The sequence below is a fragment of the Pagrus major genome, chromosome 9 (assembly GCF_040436345.1).
Source record: "Pagrus major chromosome 9, Pma_NU_1.0".
Classification (NCBI taxonomy): domain Eukaryota; kingdom Metazoa; phylum Chordata; class Actinopteri; order Spariformes; family Sparidae; genus Pagrus; species Pagrus major.
The window spans coordinates 26752660-26771938 of record NC_133223.1 but is presented as its reverse complement, the minus strand read 5'-3'; the positions used below and the strand labels follow the sequence as shown (position 1 = coordinate 26771938).

The 19279-nt window shown below is 40.2% G+C and overlaps 1 protein-coding gene across 1 annotated transcript in view; it reads right to left on the bottom strand.

Moving 5' to 3' along the window:
• The window catches only part of pth2ra (parathyroid hormone 2 receptor a), a 63016-nt gene extending 54669 nt beyond the window's left edge, over positions 1-8347 (bottom strand). Inside the window, exons 1-3 of the mRNA XM_073473170.1 lie at positions 8327-8347; positions 6102-6296; positions 5873-5971 (exon numbers count right to left, since the gene is read on the bottom strand). Coding sequence (XP_073329271.1) covers positions 5873-5971; positions 6102-6296; positions 8327-8347 — 315 coding nt within the window. The remainder of the gene's footprint in view (positions 1-5872; positions 5972-6101; positions 6297-8326) is intronic.
• Positions 8348-19279: the final 10932 nt, after the last annotated feature.

Sequence of the window (19279 nt, the reverse complement as noted above, 5' to 3'; positions counted from 1 at the left end):
TCCAAAACACTGTGAGGAGCCGGAAAGATCCCAAATTCAAAGTGTGGAAAATCTCTTGGGCAAAGTATAATATTTAATTTCATCATGTGCCTTCATCTTTGTTTCCTTTTGAGAGTAACTGTGTCGTTGAAACCACAGAAGAAGTCTTGTAGTGAAATGGCATCATTCCTGCTTCCAGGCTAAACCATTAAGCCTCAGTTTAGGCTGCAAGAGTTTGCCAATATTTTCTCATAGTCGGAGCCAGAGCAGGATTAGAGCTCTGATCATACAATTTAGGGTTTCCCCGTCCCCGAATCTCCATTTAGAAAAGGCATCCTGTATGTGAGGACTCATGGTCCAATCTATAGCTGCAGAAACGCAGCCTGAGAGTCTCACACAACCAATATAAAAACTCTACTCTGGATTCAATCATCTTTCTGAAACCTATTATGACTGTTTATATTGCTTCTGTGTCGTGACCGACGTTAGCCCTTAAAGACCGCATGAAAGAAGTCAAATTGCATAAAATAAGCTTTAATGCAAACACGTTTTTATTAAATAACAAGTGAGAATGCGAAGGCGGGATGAAACTGGTCATAGAATTTTTTTTTTTAACCCTAACCCAAACTATGGTTTTAAAATAACGACATAATCTGCATTTAGATTGGTCCCCTATAAAAGCTGCTATCACCGTGCAATCCAACCATGTAATTTTGTCTGCCAAGAAATCTCTGGGGAAAATGAAAGATGAGTGGCAATTCAGAGCTTCTATCTGCTGTCGTGTCTATATTATAGATTAAGTGATTGAGGTGGGGGGTCCAAGGTCACGTCAGCAGCTTATCTTAGTTCTTAGATTTTTATTATTAGCAGTAAACACAAAGTACAGCAAAGACAGGAGGGAATTAAAGTTTACCCTAGGGGGTGGGATCAGGGATCACCACTGTCGGGAGGATTCATCATCTGGGAGAGATTTCCAAACTTTTCAGACCATGCTAACTATATACCAAACCAAATTTCCCAAGCATCGCCAACTGCAAATTGGGGTGTGAATCTTTGGCAATCTCGTGATTCGATTCAGATTTCGGTTCTTGGCTAAGCATAGTTACATTTATTTCAAAATGTAAAATACTGTTTATGTTAATAAATGTCTATATATGTGTAACTTTTGCCTGTAATGAAGTGAAAACAACAGTTAATGGTCAGCGTACCACCAGGTGGCGCTCATGTACCACTGGTGGTGAATCGCTGATCTCGCTACAATGAATTTACTACATTTCTGGCTGAATAATAGTTGTCGGGAGATTGTAGCGCACTATCCCACTATAGCAGCTACACACATCTTTTTAGGAATGATTTACAGTCGTCCTTTCCCTTATTGAAGTGTCTCCTTATATCAGTGATCATCGTTCATTTGAAGTCTTGGCATCAACAGGATCCATGTCTGTTGACTTCTCCTTTCATTCACATTTTTTTCACTCAAGACTTCTTGGTGAAAACTGTTGTAGAAACCCTTCAACTGTGTAAAAACCCTGAGATTCAATTATTAGATGTGAAGGCTCGTTTCTTATCTCAAGAAGCAATTTAAGACCTGAAGGGTTTTTTTTGTCGGAGGGTAATGGCATGTCTATGTCTAAGTTTTACCCTTGGTTTTCTAACCATCATTCATACTTGAGTTATTTCTTTTTTTCCCTTTTTCCTTTGTGTATTGTGTCGAAAACATTTTTTTTTTCTTTCTCAGACCTATTTGGCGTTGGGTGTTACCTAACTGCTAAAATCCAGGTCATTTTCTCACGACTCTTCCTTGTTGCCACAGATGAGAGAAATAATCAGGTGCCACCACTGCCAGATCTGTACCATCAGGTCATTTAACAGATGAAGACACGTTAACAAACAAGAGAAAGTATTTTTCTATTTATTACCACATTCAGACTTTATAATTGTCAGCAATCATTCCGGTTATTTCACTTCTGTACACGTACTTAAAAGTTAAATGAAGACGTCACAATGGATTCATATATTCATAACCTGTTCGCCTAAGAGAACAGGTTATTTATAGGACCAAGTCAAGTTCATAGAGCCATGTGAAAATTAGGTTTGTGACAGATCATTAAGCACACAAATCAGGCGTACTGAATGTCTTTCATGAACTGTAGTCTAAAGCTAATCACACATGGGACGCATTGAACACACACCGCTCTCCAGGATCAAAGCGTGTGCTCTGACCGCCCACCATCAACCCTAACCATCTCCCTGCGCAGCGAACACAACACTTAATCAACTGGTGAACATAATCCAGGCAGCAACTGCTTTTTCCTCCAGAAACTATGAACAAAACAATATAAGGTACATTTTTAAGAGATGGTCTTGCCTAATGAGATAATTAGAGAGGAGGAGGGGAAGAAAAAACAAGGAGTAAAGTTTTAATTACAGATAGAGATAAACAGCCGCCTGTTGCTTTGTTACAGTTATCCCTAATGTGCAGTCATAGAAAACAAAAGCGCTCATATTTTTTCTGCAGTAATTCACCAGCCTCGCCTACCGATCATGAAACCACATTTGTTAACTGAGCTGTCTAAATTACCCGACAAGTCCATGTTAACGCTCACAAGCTGTCTCCGTTTATCATAGATGATGAGTTAGCCACTTTTCACTTCTTAGTTTTAACTTATTTCCATTTTCTAAGTCTGATCTAAATTGTTTTCTCTCCTGTGTTCGTTCCTTGAGAGATCCTGCTGTGAAAAGAGACATGACATGGAAAGAGGAGTGTTTGAATGAACGATGCAGGAACAGAAACTTCCTTCAGATCATGTGTGTAATGATTCAAAGGATAAAGACAGTTTTTTTCTCTGGTAACTACTACTGTCGGTGTTATAATGGCATTGTGAACAAAACACATAAGAAACCACAAAAGTACTGTACTCTAATTGCTGCAACTGAAAGTAACCATTATAACCATTAACTATGATGTAACATGAAAAGGCTCACATATCAGAATGAGGCCACTGAATGTCACTGCTCGATCCGTCATGCTGATAAAACACAAAATTGCTCCCACACACATTAAAGTCTGTTTAGAGCGGGTGATAAAAGTAAAACTCCCCTGGAAGGCAACATGAATGCTTTGATCCCTGTTAGAACAAGAGGTGGTGGTGCACTGCAGCCTCTGGTGGTCACGATGAGTATCACCAAAAGAAACACTGAAAAATGAGCCTAACGGAAAAAAAATGGTTAGACTTAGAGAAAAAAGCAAGAAGGAAAACTTAGATCAGAATTAGAGAAAATTTAGATCAGACTGAGAGAAAACAATGATCAGAGTTAGAGAAAACTTAGATTCGAGTTAGAGAAAACTTGGATTAGACTCAGAAAAAGCTTAGATCAGAATTAGAGAAAACGTAGATCAGACTTAGAGGAAACTTAGATCAGATGTAGAGAAAACTTAGATCAGACTTAGAGAAAACGTAGATCAAAGTTAGAGAAAACTTCGATCAGACTTAGAGAAAACTTCGATCAGACTTAGAGGAAACTTAGATCAGATGTAGAGAAAAAGTAGATCAGACTTTGGGAAAACATAGATCAGATTTAGAGAAAGCTTAGATCAGAGTTAGAGAAAACGTAGATCAGAGTTAGAGAAAACTTAGATCAGAGTTAGAGAAAACGCAGATCAGAGTTAGTAAATGGATCACCGGAAAAAAAGTTGATAAAAAAAGTTGTGTTTTCAATTAACTCCAACACATATTTCAGGCAACATTTGATGTGATGCCAGAGCCATGATTTATGGACAGTAATCAAAGGGTCACACTGAATGTGTTCACTCCACACATGCCTGCCTCTAATACATGTACTGATACCCTTTAGGCACATAAAAAAAAAATACTCTGCCTTCAAATGTTATAAAAAAATGATTTTTCTTTCCACAAAAAATGTGAGTGGAAATGACTTCAAAACTTGTTTCTTCTCCCCCACTGAGAGTTTCAGGATCTTTTCATATGCATATATTAAGATGTCTGCAGGCAAACCTCAAGTATGATACGAATGAAGAAAGCAGATAAGGTGCTGCCTTTGACCATGTGTGTTTCATGTGCACATGTACATTCTGGAGGCGACTCTTTTTCGCGCAGGATCAGGAGGAGCTTTTTATCAGGCGACAGGTCTTTGAAAAGGAAGACGAACATGTGGAATAAGAAGGAGATCTCTGGTTTTGTATTTGAATCACTGGAGGCAATTCATCGAGTTACACGCATCTTCCTCTGGAGCCACAAAAGGCTTTATACCAAAGTTACGTAAGGGTGTCCAAGCGACTCCTAAAGGAACATTGTAAGAACAGATATGTCACGCTGCTGATCGGTCGGGCAGAATAAAATAAAAGAAGCCCCTTCCATCAAAGAAAACATGAATTGAATCAGAATTCAGTGTGATCATGAGGATAAAGCCCACCTCACCAGAGGGATTTGAACAGATTTTTGAACCAAGTTTGTCTTTAGATTAGATTAAAGTACAGTCTCACACTAGTGGAATATTTCTACAACCATTTTTACTCACGCTTAACTGACTAGAAAAAACAGAGCTTATTCAAAAACCACTCATTGTTCCATAATTTGCAGGTTGCATGGCAGCACGTGCAGTTGTTGTCAGTCTTTGCAGGGATTTTTTTTTTTTTTTTTTACACCGTATCCCATTCATTCATGATTTTAGCAGTCCTGGAGCTGAAGGCGCTGTCCGTGGTGCTGATAGCACAGGAGGACTCCTTTCACTCTATTCTGAGCAACTGAGTCATTCACCAGTCAGGCACTAATAACCCTGTCAGCCACCTGAATCACTTGCCAGATTTTTCCTGGCTCATCTCAAGCTGCAGCTCAGCACTGCCAACACTCAAAACCTACAATTTGAAATGTGATATTCTGTCATTCAGCTGAGCTCTTTCGAGGGGGTTGGCACCAGATATCACCTCACTTAATAACTGAATTAGAAAACAGAATGTGAACTAAATTGGCAGATGATGGTGAGTGACGCAGCTACTTAAATCAAGAACAAACAGCTCCTGGAAAGTCAAGAAGCACAGAGACGATTCAACAGGTTAGCTGTTAAAGAGCTGCAGAAACAGACAGCCAGTTTCAGCTGTCAGAAAATACTACAAGAACTGTAATTTTCCTGTGCTTGTATCAAGAGGGTAAATACGCTGAGTAACACTGTAATATTAAGGAAAGAAAAAGATGGAGAGCTGCACCTTCTACCTGGAGCGTAAAGTGAGCTTTGACTGAGTGAGCTTTTCAGCTGGAGATCCTTCAAAAATGATATCAAGCTGCTATGTTTTTGTCCATCTTAGTCAGCAGGCAGGAGGAGATTTTTATTATAGGGATGCGTGATATGGATTTTTCTTCAGCCCATACAGCTGTCGATAATTACCTGACTCTCATGGCCGATACCGATAAAATAACCGACAATAGAAACCAACATTTCTATGTTTTTTTTATGCACACCAGAGTGCAAGAAAGGCTGAGATGCAGTGAGCAAAAATGGTTTACTTGATATTCCATCGCTGTGATGAGATTTTATGCTTAAACTCAAAGACTTTTTCCCTCCTGTTGTGTTTTTCTTATAAGAAAACCCTTTTCTCTGTTTATTGGCTGCTCACCAAACCACTTTAAAGGTGCATACCACCACCAACTGTGTGTAGATGCTGCACTTGTCAAGTCAACAAAAGCAATTTGGCTGTGCAAGATTTATCAGCTATAATTTTCTTTATCTGCCGATAACCGATAATGTAGATGTTCCATTATCGAGCAGATAATCTATCTGTCCGATATATATCGTGCATCCCTAATCTTTTACAATGCACAAATGTAAATTCAGCAGCAAAAAATAGCGATTTTTAAAGTGCATTATGTTTCCTTACCTGTGCATCAACCGAAGTCCAGCCTGAGAAAAAGTTGAAGACTAAAATCCACATGAACAAGTTCATAGTTCGTTGGTGTGCCTTCATCTCCAGCAGCACCTTTTATTTGAGTTCAAGCAGCCTCATACTCGAGGGGAATATCTCCTTGAGTGACAGCTCCACATTATTGGAAAGTTTCTGTGCTCCAAAGCTGAGCCGCAGGAAGGACGCAGCGGTCATCGTATCACACATCCCACGTGTTGTTTCCATCCAAGAGGCTCTCAGAAAGCAGCAACCGTGTGATCGCTTCCTCTGCTGCAGGAGGGAGAGTCCTGAATCCACCGTAGCGCAGGAGATCCCCGTCGGTCTGGGATGTGTTTCGCAGTGAAGGCAACAAATGATGCCCGACAGGGGCGCGTTTGGAGGAGAAGCGCGCTCCACCTGTCTGAAGTGTCACAATGAAACAAGCCCGTGCGCCCTCTCTACCACAGAGTTGGACGGTGCGTAAAAGCTGCCTCTACCTGCCGTGTGGTTTGGGGCTGAGATGCTCTCTCCCTTTGCGCATCAATGGCACGCACTGTCGGTAAAGAGGACGCTGCGTTTTTGACGCACAGGAGTGTGTTTTGTGGCCTATACTTCACACTGTGTTTTATTTTATGTCCCCTTTTTTTTAAGTCCAGCTAAATCAACCCACATCTAACAGAAACATCCCAGTTATTATTATGAATTTGAACTTACTGCATGGTCATCTCTTTATGGGACAAGTCTCATATTAAAGGTGCAATATGTAAGAATTTTTCACTCGTCAAAACCAAAAGGGGGCAGCATATCGCCAGCGGAACCGCTAACCGCTAACTGTAGCTGCCATTAGCTAGTTAGGCCAGTTAGCAGCAGCTAGCGGTCTAGACTGTGAACTTGCAGCGCCGGGAAAGTGTTGGTGTTTACACCGCTAGCGCAGGAGCTTTGACCGGGACAGGCCAGGGCTAGCTCGTTAGCATGAAATAAAAATATAAGAAGAGGAAATAAAAGATGTCTCTTGGAAGCTGAATCACAACATTGATGTATTATTGCCTTGTAAATTTGATATAGTGAGCGTGTTAGCAAACTGTTGACGGTAACACTTTACAATAAGGTACACAAAAAAATGGCTACACTGTCAAATCTATATGTATATGCTAACTAGCAGTTAATCTTGGATCTAGTGGTTCAGGCTGGGAGCTCGGAGCACCAGAGGAGCATTAGCATTGACACCGCTAGGACGGGAACTTTCGACTGGGACGGGCCAGGGCTAGCTGGTTAGCATGCTAACTACAGTAGATATCTCTGTAACATGATACATAGATGTCTTAATATAAAAACTGTTACTTCTTCGCATTTTTTGATACTTCTGGTTGATTATGTGAATGTTTTCAACTAAAACTCTTACATCATGCACCTTTAACCTACTTAATTGTGTTATCATGTTTCATTTTTGAAGGACAGCGTTTTTCAGTAAAGTTTGAAACGAAGAACGAGGACACGTCAGCTGTTGTGCTTAGTTTCAATAATGGCGCCACACCAGCATCATTATTAAACAGTTTTATTAGAATCGATCGACTCATTTGATTTGACCAAACTATTCCTAACACTCGAGTTAAGCTGCAGCTGGACAATGTGTTGCTGAAGGATCTGTCCATGGTGCTGACGAGGCAGGCCAAGGTAATTCAAAGCACTGCTGGGACACAAACCTGCCAGCTTTTATTTCACAGCATCACACATTTTGCATTAATCAGATGAGAAGAAGGCAGGAGAGCAGGTGGCACCTCACTTATTAGCACAAATTATTGTCATGCTTTATAAACAGCACCTCTTCGTCCCTGTTCACCTCCACTGGAAGCTCTGTGACTGTTTATTGAGCATGAGGCTCTGCTCACAGCGCAATGCACACAGTGGCAGAGTGTGCCTGCTGAGTCATTAATGAGCTAATCCATTTAGCGCACACATCGTGGACTTCACACTAGGTACAGCATCCGGATCTCAGATGGTGACTGTTGACGGCGTGCAGCTGTCAGTTTGACATTTGTGTGCAAGCATTATAACAGCATGTAATGGCTGTAAAATAAACCACTTTACAACCATATGTCTGCAGTGTGACAATAGAGAGGACAGTGAAAAAGAGACAGAAAAATGGTTTGCTACTCGCAGAAAGAGATCTGGGGAGCGTGCACCCTCTCTCTCTTGAATAAGCTGTGATTACTGTCTGATTTTACACCCAGGCGCTTATTATTCCTCTGCTCGATGAGTGGAAAAGGTCATCCACTTACAGTGTTGAAGCCACAGCCTGGGCGGGTTCTGTCTATCTGCCCTCATGACACCTTGAGTGTCAAGAGGGAGTCCTCTTATGTAACCCCCTGGTGTGCAAACCAAAAGCCTCTCGACAGCTCATTTAGCTCAAAATCAAGACTGTGATGGTCCTAGCGGGGCGTTCTCTCTCACCAGGCTGGTGAGGTTACACATTTCTCTGGAAACACTTGTGCAGTGTAGAAAAGGCTCTTTGGACGCAGACCAAGAACAAAAGGGCAGTTTTCAAGTTGTAGCCAATGTGTTTCCATGGCAGGCATTCATTCTCAATGACGCATCAGCAGCCAAGCATCAGTTGTTGAACTGGAGTACAGTCATGATTTGGGCTCTTTGAAGCTCTGTTATGGCTCTGAGCGTTAATCTCCAGGAGTTTGAACACACTCACGTAAAATTTTCAATGCAGAAATAAGTCTGCAGATGACCTATAACTGTCCCTGATAGCTGGAAACAACAATGGGTCCACAGGATGTAGTCTGACATGATCCAAGTTCAAATTTGAATAATAACATTACTGAAAATGGACACTTGACGGGTGTTTTTATGAGAAAATATTCAGGCGCCTGCCAAAAAACAGCTCTTTTGTGACCGCAAAATACCCCTGCTTAAAACTAACAAGAGCATTAAACTCATTACAGTTCTTTATGTCCTTATTTACACTAACTTTGTGCATATGAAATAGTCAAAAACAAGTGCTTAGATGGAACAACACAAAGAGAAAATTGTATACAATGACATAAACTTGCTTAATTCCCAAGCCTTTAAAAATATTTGAAATTTCATTGGCTACATAATGCGTCAATCATCAAGAAGCTATTGTGAGTGGCTCAAGAGAGATGGGGATGGAACAAGGAGTGGGTCTCCTGTCTATGAAAGCACTCGTTGGCTGTTGCAGGCCACAGGGCGGGCATATACACTCCTAACTGGTCAAGTGAGCTGTCGATCAATAGTTCAGAGGTCGCCAGCCATCTTAGGTAACGCATTTACTACTGTGTTTTGGACTAAGTATTTTACTGAAATGGATCTACTTGACATTTGGGAATGAGCTAAGACAGCGTTCGTTGGATATTAATATACTGATGTCATCATCTCGTCTAGACTTAAGGTCATGTTTTTGTGTTCCTCATTTTTTCAGTGCCGTGTCCTGTTCTGTTTTGGTGTCTTAACTCCTCATTTCAGATCCCCTTCCTGCCCTTGTTTGTTTCCCACGGTTGTGATTGTCTGTGCCTCCCTGCTGTGTTTCACCCGTGTCCAATCATCTCTACCTCCCTTGTGTGTTTTGTCTGTGTGCTGTCTTCTCTCGCTGCCAGTTCGGCTTCGCCCTTTGTAGCAAGCATTCCAGCATCTTCTCTCGTGTATTAGCCCCCTCGTGTTTTGACCCTGTTTTTTGATTAAACTCTGCCTCAGTCTAGCCCGCTGTGTTTCGTTTGCCCTCGCTTGCTGATTTCCGTGACGCTCCATCGGTGCGTTGCCAAAATTGTCGTACACGCTTATTTGTTGGCTAGTGGGTTTGCTTGTTTGTCGATTGTACCTGCCTGGTGTGGTTTGACCTTGGAATGGTTTGCATGAACCAAATCACAAGAATCTAAGCTTTCTATTGTTTGGCATGACGACACACTTCACCTGTTAGCCTATTTCCTAAGCTGTGTTTGGCGAACAAGCCGATACAAATGGTAACTAAGCAGCCTTTTTTCCTCGCCCCTTTTCTGTGCCTATCATAGCGTTTCTTGTCCAAACACATAAATGTATCATGCCTTATGTTATACAATCATTTGTTCACTGCCTTCACTTCTCTCAGCAAAGCATCTCACAGGACGCTGCCTCACTTTGACCCCGCTTTCTCTCTCTCAGGGGAAAAAGTAATGTGACTTTTCGTTGGTGTAAGTGCACATTAAGCTCACATCACCAGCCTCTCCTTATTGCCGCCGCATTGAAACTGTTTCAGTTTCACAAAGCTGCTGCGGTGGCTGGTTCTACAAAGGTGCTGTGAGCTTTCCTTGAATTACCAGTGATGTGTTTTGTTGTGGTCTCCCACTGATTCATTCTTTTACTCACTTTCCCTTTCAGCTCGAGCTCCTGTAGAGGCTATTGTAATTAAAATCAAGTGGTTCATAGCTTGCTCAGTGGAGCTAAAAAGGAAAGATGCACAACTGGCAATCTAGCTCTTTCAAAATTGAAGGCTGGGGTTTGTGGTCAGAAGAATGTATTGGCGTATTGATGTGCCAAAGTAAAGCACTTCAAGCCGTGCCATTTAAGTTTTGTTTATTTTTTTAAATAAAAGATAGAAAATCGTGTTTTCTTCAAAATCCTTTCATTTTTAATTTTACTCTAAAATTGCATTCAATCATAGTTACAATGTTCAGTTTGAGAGATAATAAGCATTTTACTTCAGAGCAAAATCAACATCGGTTTGTATTTCGATCACATATTGTGTCTTTAAGGTGTCACTGAGGTGTCACCCGTTCCGAAGAAGTTGGATTGTTTCAAGCGAAGGTTTCATTTACACTGGGGACACTTTTTGTTGTTTTTGTCCCTTTTACTTTTTAAAAGCATCATTTGTTAAAAATGTTGGGGAAAAAAAATTGCTTGCACCAAGACATGTTTACAAATGAGATTAAATGAATTTTGATGTGCCATTATGCAAACATTTTCCCCCAGTGTTAATATCTACTCTCACCTTAAATGGTCCCCTCATCACATTGATAATACATAAAATTGCATATGTTGAAGCCCGTTTAAAATATTTTCTTCCATCAGAGCCTTTATGTCCCCACAACATTTTCAACACAAAGTGATGCCCTTGGTTTCAAGGATTCGAATTTATGGATTTATGGATTTCACCATCTGCAATCCATAATTTTAAAAACTTCATAGGAAGAATCTCTGCACGTAAGGGCCAAGGCTGAAAACCATGATTGAACGCCTTCGATCATTCAGGTGGCACTGCAATAAAAACACATGAATATTTTTTCCTGCCTTGGCTCGGGAACAATTCAGAAAAACATTTCTCAAGCAGACACAGGTCATAGTTGCATCCGCAAATACAATACAAGACTCTACGATGTGAAGTGAAAGACATTTATCAACAACATCAAGAAACAACACACAAGGACTTCTAGTTAGTGTCTATGACATGCACATCGGTGAAGGCACCATTATCAGGGACATTCCTGCTTATTCAAGCAAGACAGCACCGAGCCACACTCTGAACCATGTTGCAACAAAGCGGCCTTGTGGCACAAGAGCACAGGCACTACACCTGTCGCCCGTCAAACATATGTGGTGCATTATGAAATGAAAATTACAACAACGTCGACACCAGATTGTTGAGCTATGCAAGTTGCATAACAAGCAAGAATGGGAAAGAATTTCACTTTCAAAACTTAACAGCACAGTAAACATTGTGTTTTTATTTACTTCTCACACGGTGTCCCAACTTTTTTGGAACCGGTGTATTGCTCGTGTTTCACAAGCTGTCACTGCTTTAGCCCAACAGGGAAACATTGTGTTACGAAACAGCTTCTTTATGAAAAGTTATATTTAAAATTGTTTATACAGCATGTGTCTAGTGATGTATTATACAGAAATACACTGCAGTGTCGAAAATAACTTGCTCGAATGCATTTGTCGGATAGAAAAGTGGCTTATTTCACCCCTGTACAGACTGTTGCAGATGAAAATCCAGTGCTTGAAGACTACTTTTTTCTTTCTGTAAATTAAATGTCAGAGCTGAACAAAGTGTTTACTCGCCGCCTTGTATTTTAAAGAAATAACCCTGGATGTTAAAAACAATGCAGCAAAAGTGGCCTATTAGATGCCTCTATGCTAGATAATGCTAGATAATGATAATGACCGATAATGATAATGTCCATCTTATTTTTGCTCTGGGACACCACTACAGTAGCTCTGCATGATTCGCAGTTTCCAAAATCCCTTATCTATTTTATACTGGCTTTTTATTCAACCCCCGGTTTGTCCTCTGTCTGAAACACTCAGCTTTAGGTTCTGTCTCTTTTAGGTAAGTTAGCTAAGTCCACTTTCCTCTGATTGGACAAACTTCCAGATCTCCTCTGACGGAGCACCATTCACAGATCTGAAAGCGCCAATAACTTATTCACTGACTTTTGTAAAACCGGATCATATTTTGTGGAAAAAAAGTTGCTAATTTTTGGAGTTTCCTGATGGACAGAGAGCTTTACTTGTCACTTAGCGAATTAGCTCAGTTAGCCGTGCAGTTAGTCAGCTCAGTCAGAAGCTACAGCCAGTGGCCCTATTAGCTAGCTGACTGCTTGAAGTTGAAGAGATGTTTACAAGCCCAGGTCACGGGCTTCAGCTGGGAGAGTCAGCTAATAGGATCGCTAACTGCACTGCTAACTGTGCTAACTAACTAACAGCAGCTAGTCCATTAAGAAAATCTGTTCAGGAAGAGCAGCTGGAGAACACCACAGGAAAAACATCACAGGAAAATAATTTCTCTTAATATCACTCACATCATGGTCCTAGCTAACTGCAGTTAGCCATGCAGTTAGTTAAGTCGGTTAGAAGGCACAGGTAGCGGTCCTTCTAGCTAGCTGGCTCTGCTAGGACTGGGAGAGGTGTTTAAAGGCCCAGGGTGGGGGAATCCATTGATGAGAGTCAGCTAATAGGACCAAATAACTGCATGGCTAACTGAGCTAAGAGCAGCTAGTCCATCAGCAAACTCTGTTCAGAAACTACAGCTAACATCAGAGGAAAAACAAAAAACTATTGACCCCAAAAGACCCGCATCATGGTCCTAACTAACTGCAGGTAGCAGTTAAGTAAATTAGAAGGTACAGCTAGCGGTCCTATTAGCTAGCTGACACTGCTCGGATTGAGAGAGGTGTTTACTGAGCTAACTAGGTAACGGCAGCTGACATTAAAGTTAGCAGCAGTTAGCGGTTTCTTTGTGCAACCATTAGGAAACTCAGGACTCCATTCAGGCAGAGCAGCTGTAGGACATCAGAGGAAACACCAGATCATGGTCCTGGTCAGAGCTGCACGAAGCACGGCGTCAGCTCATAGTGTAAGTAGACGGCACCGCTAGGAACATAGTATTCAGGGCAGTCGGAAACCTTACATACATTTACCTTATTAAAGAAAAGCATAATATTTCCCCTAGTTGTCTGTGTGTTTTATTCTTTTAACAGATGTGTAGCCACACTTTGAATCTGAGTCATGTAATAGAACCATTTTCATCTTGGGGTTTTTGAAAATGCATCCCGATTGTCTGCGTGCTGATGCCTCGCTGCATGCAGCTCGTATCCTTTTCATTTCTTTGCAGCCCCTGGCCCCTCAGAAAGCTCAGCGTCCACCACTCAGTACAAATATGATGGAAAAGCTCTTCAGCAAACTCATGTTTTGCCACTGTTGAACTGGTACTCCAGACCAGACAGACAGCCAGAGAGTTCGACTGCTCTGCTGCTTCATTTCTGAGTGTGTGAGATGAGACAGCTGGTTGAGGCAGAGTGCATTAAGTCCTGCCAGCTCACCTCCCAGCATGGCGTTTGATGAAGCTGTGATGATGTAAATGAGCCACCCTCGACCGCGCTCGTCCGTTAGGTCTCACAGTTGTGTCATCCGTTGTGTAAACCATACTGAAAACCTTGCTGCTTGTATTTAACACGTTGATCGCTGTGTTTTAAATTTCACCGTTCACGTGAGAGTAAAGGTGGAAAAACATGCCACGACCGGCTCATCTCAGACCTTTAGATGAAATAACCTTTGTTGATGATGCATATATCATTGAAAAATGTTAACATCAGACGTACTCGCCGTTATAATTGGTTTCAGATTCCTTTGTAGATTTCCTTTTATCTCTACATCCTGTGTCGCACTGAGACACTTTAGTTTGATCTGACACATTTCTCCATAATGAGGTTGATGCTCTCAGTACTGTTAATATAAATGTGCTAAGCAGTGTGCAGCACAATGTAAAACTATGTACATTTTTCAAAATATAAGTTCAAATATAAGTCTATATATTACAAAAAAGCACGTGTACTGTAATACACTTGCATTGTGTGGCTGTTTTCATCAATTGAAAGGGAGATATGAAAGCACACAGGACACTGATGTCTTTTCAAGGACATAAAAACAAGAAGCAGCATATACTGTAAAGTAGTTCAGGGAACGTGGTTTAATTCTGAAAGGGACATTGAGAGGAATAAAGCAACGTAAAGTGGTTTTCTGAAGGATACAGCCTAGTAAGAGGATGCTACACGTAAAAGAGGTTGCACAAATCATCTACAACCGTATGATTGTAGTTTTTTGACGGAGTAATACTCAATTTTGAAATCATGTTTCAGCCTCCTACGAATGTTACTCTGATGGACCAGCCATCTGGCAAGGTGGGCAAATGCCAGAGGGGATGCCCAAAAAATATGAATGAATGAATGTATGACTACATAAAAAAACTACTTAACGACTTCGTCTTTGGTTTTCTTTTTCTTGATATAATGTATCTCGTCCCAAAAGCTTTATGTCACCATTTGTATGTGATTCTTAAGAAATAGTCAACTATCTTTTCTTTTGATGCTCTTACATCAGACTTTCTAGTGAATGACAAATGTTTTATTGGCATAAGATGTATTATCGTCAGGGAACACAATGTCTCAGGACAATCTGGAGGCTGTCACCCTCATGGAAACCCAAAAAGTGATCCTGAAGCTAGATTCAGACAATAAAATTTACAGGGATGCAGGGAAAGGAAATTTCCTTAATGTGTACTAATGGTATGTTGTGTTCACACCAAACGCAGAGCAAATTGTTGCCTTACACTACAGTACATAAACAACGGAAGTCACCTCTGTGGATCTCTGCTGCAGTCAGGTTAATAAACGGGAATGAAGATAAATCCACTTTTTAATTCCAGTAGTTTAAAATTAATCTCTGATCCGTCCTCTCGTCAGAAGAGTCTCTGGTTCAGAGCAAATTCCGATGTGACTCCAGGTGTTTATTCCTCCAGAAGATTTGGCTCTGCACCCGAAACCTCACAAAGCCCAACAACACAGGCACAATTTAAGCAAATAGGAGTTGAAACAGATTTCAAGTATTTGGGTCATTCACTCATGTCATTCGTGCCACACAGCTTGAACAGATGTAAATTCTGGTCTATTTGCATCTTTGCATTGACTTTGTATCTGATCCCATTCTGTCACCGGCTTCTCCTTACTTGCCGTACTAATCCAAGTGGTTATAGTCTCCTAAAATGTGAAAGAAATTGAAATGGTCCTTTATCTTTGTAGATTACTCGACAGAAAGTTCTCACTGCTAACGCATTAAATACAGCAGCCTGCTGGGTAGTGGCCCTCCACGTCTAAGTTTGACGCTGACTCCTCTAGCTTCATTTCTGGAAGTGTCCTTCGAGTGCAGCACTATATAGAGCAGGGGTGATCGAGGTGGTTGGAAGGGTCTTACACAGGATTTTCCTCGCTGAGACAAGCGCGCCTATGTTACCAGGTGTCAGGAGTGATTTGTTTTTATGTAACATAAATGACATAATGTAAGAGAAGTGACGGAACGTAGTTACTTCAACCACCTTGTTGCCTAAACCCAACCAAACCTCACATCACATTTTGAAGGTTAAGGCCACTGACCGAGCTGCAGTATTCGACGAGTTGGGACTGAGAATATGTAGAACTGGTAGACACAGAGATACTTGAAAAGTTTCATCTCCTGTGTTTAGTTTAACATAAAAGGTCAAATATTCCGTATGAGTGCAGAATTGAAAGTATCGTCAGGTCAGACTAACCCAGAGTACCAGAGGAATTATTCTGATGTAGAAGATGACAGTGACGCAGGAAGGAGATCATAACTGCCAATGAGAATCTGAATATTCTGCGCCATGCTTTTTGGACTCATTTTCTGATACTGTCTCCTTTTTATAGAAATTCGGTGTCATCTTCACAGTTGTTGTCAAACTTTGCACATCGGGTAACACAAGTCTCACACTGGGACTTCTGAAAACCGGCACTATTTGTGAGGACTCGCTGCAGATGGCACCAACATCGTCGGCACAAATGCATTTTTCATTAAGGGGTTTTAATGAAAATATTGTGAAATACAATATTTTGGCTGCCATTCATCCCCCGCTCGAAATTGCAACAAAACATTTACATGTCGCGATGGAATGAAGGGAGGAAATCATTTACAAATTTTACCAAAGGAGGAGCGTTTGTATTCACGAGAGATCACATACTGTAACAATGATGAAGCCTTGAGCTTGTGCATCAGTTGTAAGCTTTGTTGGAAGCTTTATATAATAACTCTATACTGTGATGATAATTTTGTATAAAAAAGTAAAAGAATACAATTTGCATATAAATTGCTTTTGAAAAGGTTTTATTTTTCTTTGTCACATCTTGTCCATCATTCTTGCAAATGTTGAAGCCATTTTACTCCAATCAGTTGTCCCTCTCACACAGAAGAGTGGCAGATACTAGAATATTTCCATTATATGCCACACAATACCAATTTTAAAAAAATGTGTAAAACATAAATAAAACAGAATGTGATAAATCTGTTACGCTTCACCTGCTTGTAAAACTAACCGCTACTCGAAATCTTTTATTACCTCTGCGATTCGTTTTTTAAATTCTAAGTAGATGTTTTTATATTGATTTTCTTTTATATATATATTTTTTCTATTTATTAACATCTTCTATTTATTATAGATTAATGTATTATTTTCTTTTACTAGTCATCTATCTCTGTGTCTACATCATACTTTACAGTTTGTTCTAGTATGTGTGCAAGGCAAGTTGTTCAGTGTCTGACCTCATCAACAAATATATGCTTTTCATGGCAGCAACGCGTTTCAAACAAGTTGGGACAGGGGAAACACAAAAGACTGGGAAAGTTGTGTCATTTTCAATGATGTCGAGAGCACAAATAAAAAACGGAATAGGGGCAAAAATGTGATAACAAACAGAAACGACGAACATAATCACAGAGCGAATAAACAGAATGAACAGATGAGAAGCAACATGACAGAATACAAATAAAACAGAAATAAAAGTGCTGAAAATGAAAACAAACTGCAACATGACAAAACACAAATAGAACAGAAAGTTCACATGTAAGGTGAAGTTCACCACTTTATGAAACACATGATTGTATGGGGGATATTACTACGTGGGCTTGGGTACACTTTGCAAAACTGTTGTCAGTAAACACAGTTTGTCTGCAAATGATTGAATTCTGTTTTTATTTAAGTTTTATACTGGCTAACTTTTATTGAATCCGGCTGTACTTCTTATTCACTACATTTCAGAGGAGATCACTGTACTTTTTCTTTAAACTTTTTTTTGAAAACAATAGTTTCAAGTTCAACCATGTCTCCTAGAAACCGAGCTCAGAGATTACTTTTTAACTTTTGGGATTAAAAACTGTATTTATCTTCACTCCTGTTAATCAACCCGACTACAGCAGGGATCCTCGGAGCTGACCTCCTTTTTCAGGTCAGGCTGTTTGTGGCAGGTAAACACTGCATGAGTAACAGTATACACCATTAAACACACAAATTAAAACTACCCCTGCTGTTATTTAGGATAATGTAACTACACAACTCGACAAAATATAGTTGTTTTAGACATTTTAATGCAGAGTTACTGTATATGTTTAAACTACACAAATTGCTTAAGTTGCCTCCACTCCTCTCCATCCCATCTTACCATGTAAAACCGGATACAAAAAAAGTGATGATGAATGATGTAATTAGATTACAGATGCATACAGTGAAAAAGGTGATTACTAACAGGATTACAATTTTAAAACAAAGAATGACACTAGTCTGTAACGGGAAAGTAATCAAGTTACATTACATTAATATTGTGATACTTGGATTATGTTACTGACCGGATTTTTTAACAGGTGATTAGTAACTGTATCTGAATACATTTTTACAGTAACCCTCCCAACCCTGGTTGTGTTAAAGAGTTATTTGAACAAGTCTGGCTCACTGAACATTTTACTTAACATAATGATGCTGTTAAAATTAGGGAAATTAATGCAGGCTAGTGCACCTCACCATTTCCATGACTACAAAAAGCGTCAAGTCTGATGTATGCTGGACGCTGCCATTTACCGCTCTGTATTCAGTTCCAGTCCAGTCGATGATGAGCTACACTGTGAATACTTCCTTCTTTCTCAGAAATCAATATTTAATACGCTCTGTACAAAAGGCATGAGGAGTGTTCTCCCTCGATGCCAGTCAACACTGCACATTATCACACCTCTCATTATGCAGATGAAAAGACGAGAGCTCTAACTGTACGGTATGTATGTAATGAAAATATACAGGACACGCTCACGGACAGAAGAGAAGTTGAAAGAGGGCTTTAATGATTTACTTTAGGTGTAGCTGTGACACGACTGCCAGTATTTACATTGCTAACCATGAGACAGTATGTGCACTTTATCATTTGTTCTGTCTGGTTATCTGGATTGTGTACACTGTGTACTGACTGTGCGTATCTTGTTTGTGTGCTCAGGATTTTTTAAAAACCATATGAATTTTCCCATGGGAGGATTATAAAGTTTATCTTGACCTTGGTGCTCAAATAAGTGTGCTCAAAATGTTAAGTTGAACGATAAAGTTGGTAGTTTTTTGTGTGAACTGTGTATCATCTCAAAACGACTCCAGCAGCTGAACAAACAGTCAAAAAGTAGCGGATAGCCACCCAATCACTAGAATAAATGCTGGACATGTACATTTCTGCAACTCACGGATATGTTAAAACTTTACATTTCTTTGTGCTGTCACTTTTCATTCCCTCATTCCTGATTTTCTCCTATATCTTGTGAAAACGCTGTGCTTATGGCCTGATTAGATTGAGGTACAAAAAAACATATATTAAGGGTTCGGAAAGATCATGTTTTGGCTTAAATATACTTGATTTTGTTGCCACAAACACGGCTGGAGACGTCCCAACATCTCACCAAAAATATTATTTTTTGTCACCACTCACATGCCTCCTTTAAGAATTGGAAACCTGAATTCATACTCCAAACCACTAGGGGGCAGTATATCACCAGAGTAACCCCTACTGTAACTGCTGCTAACTGTAGCTG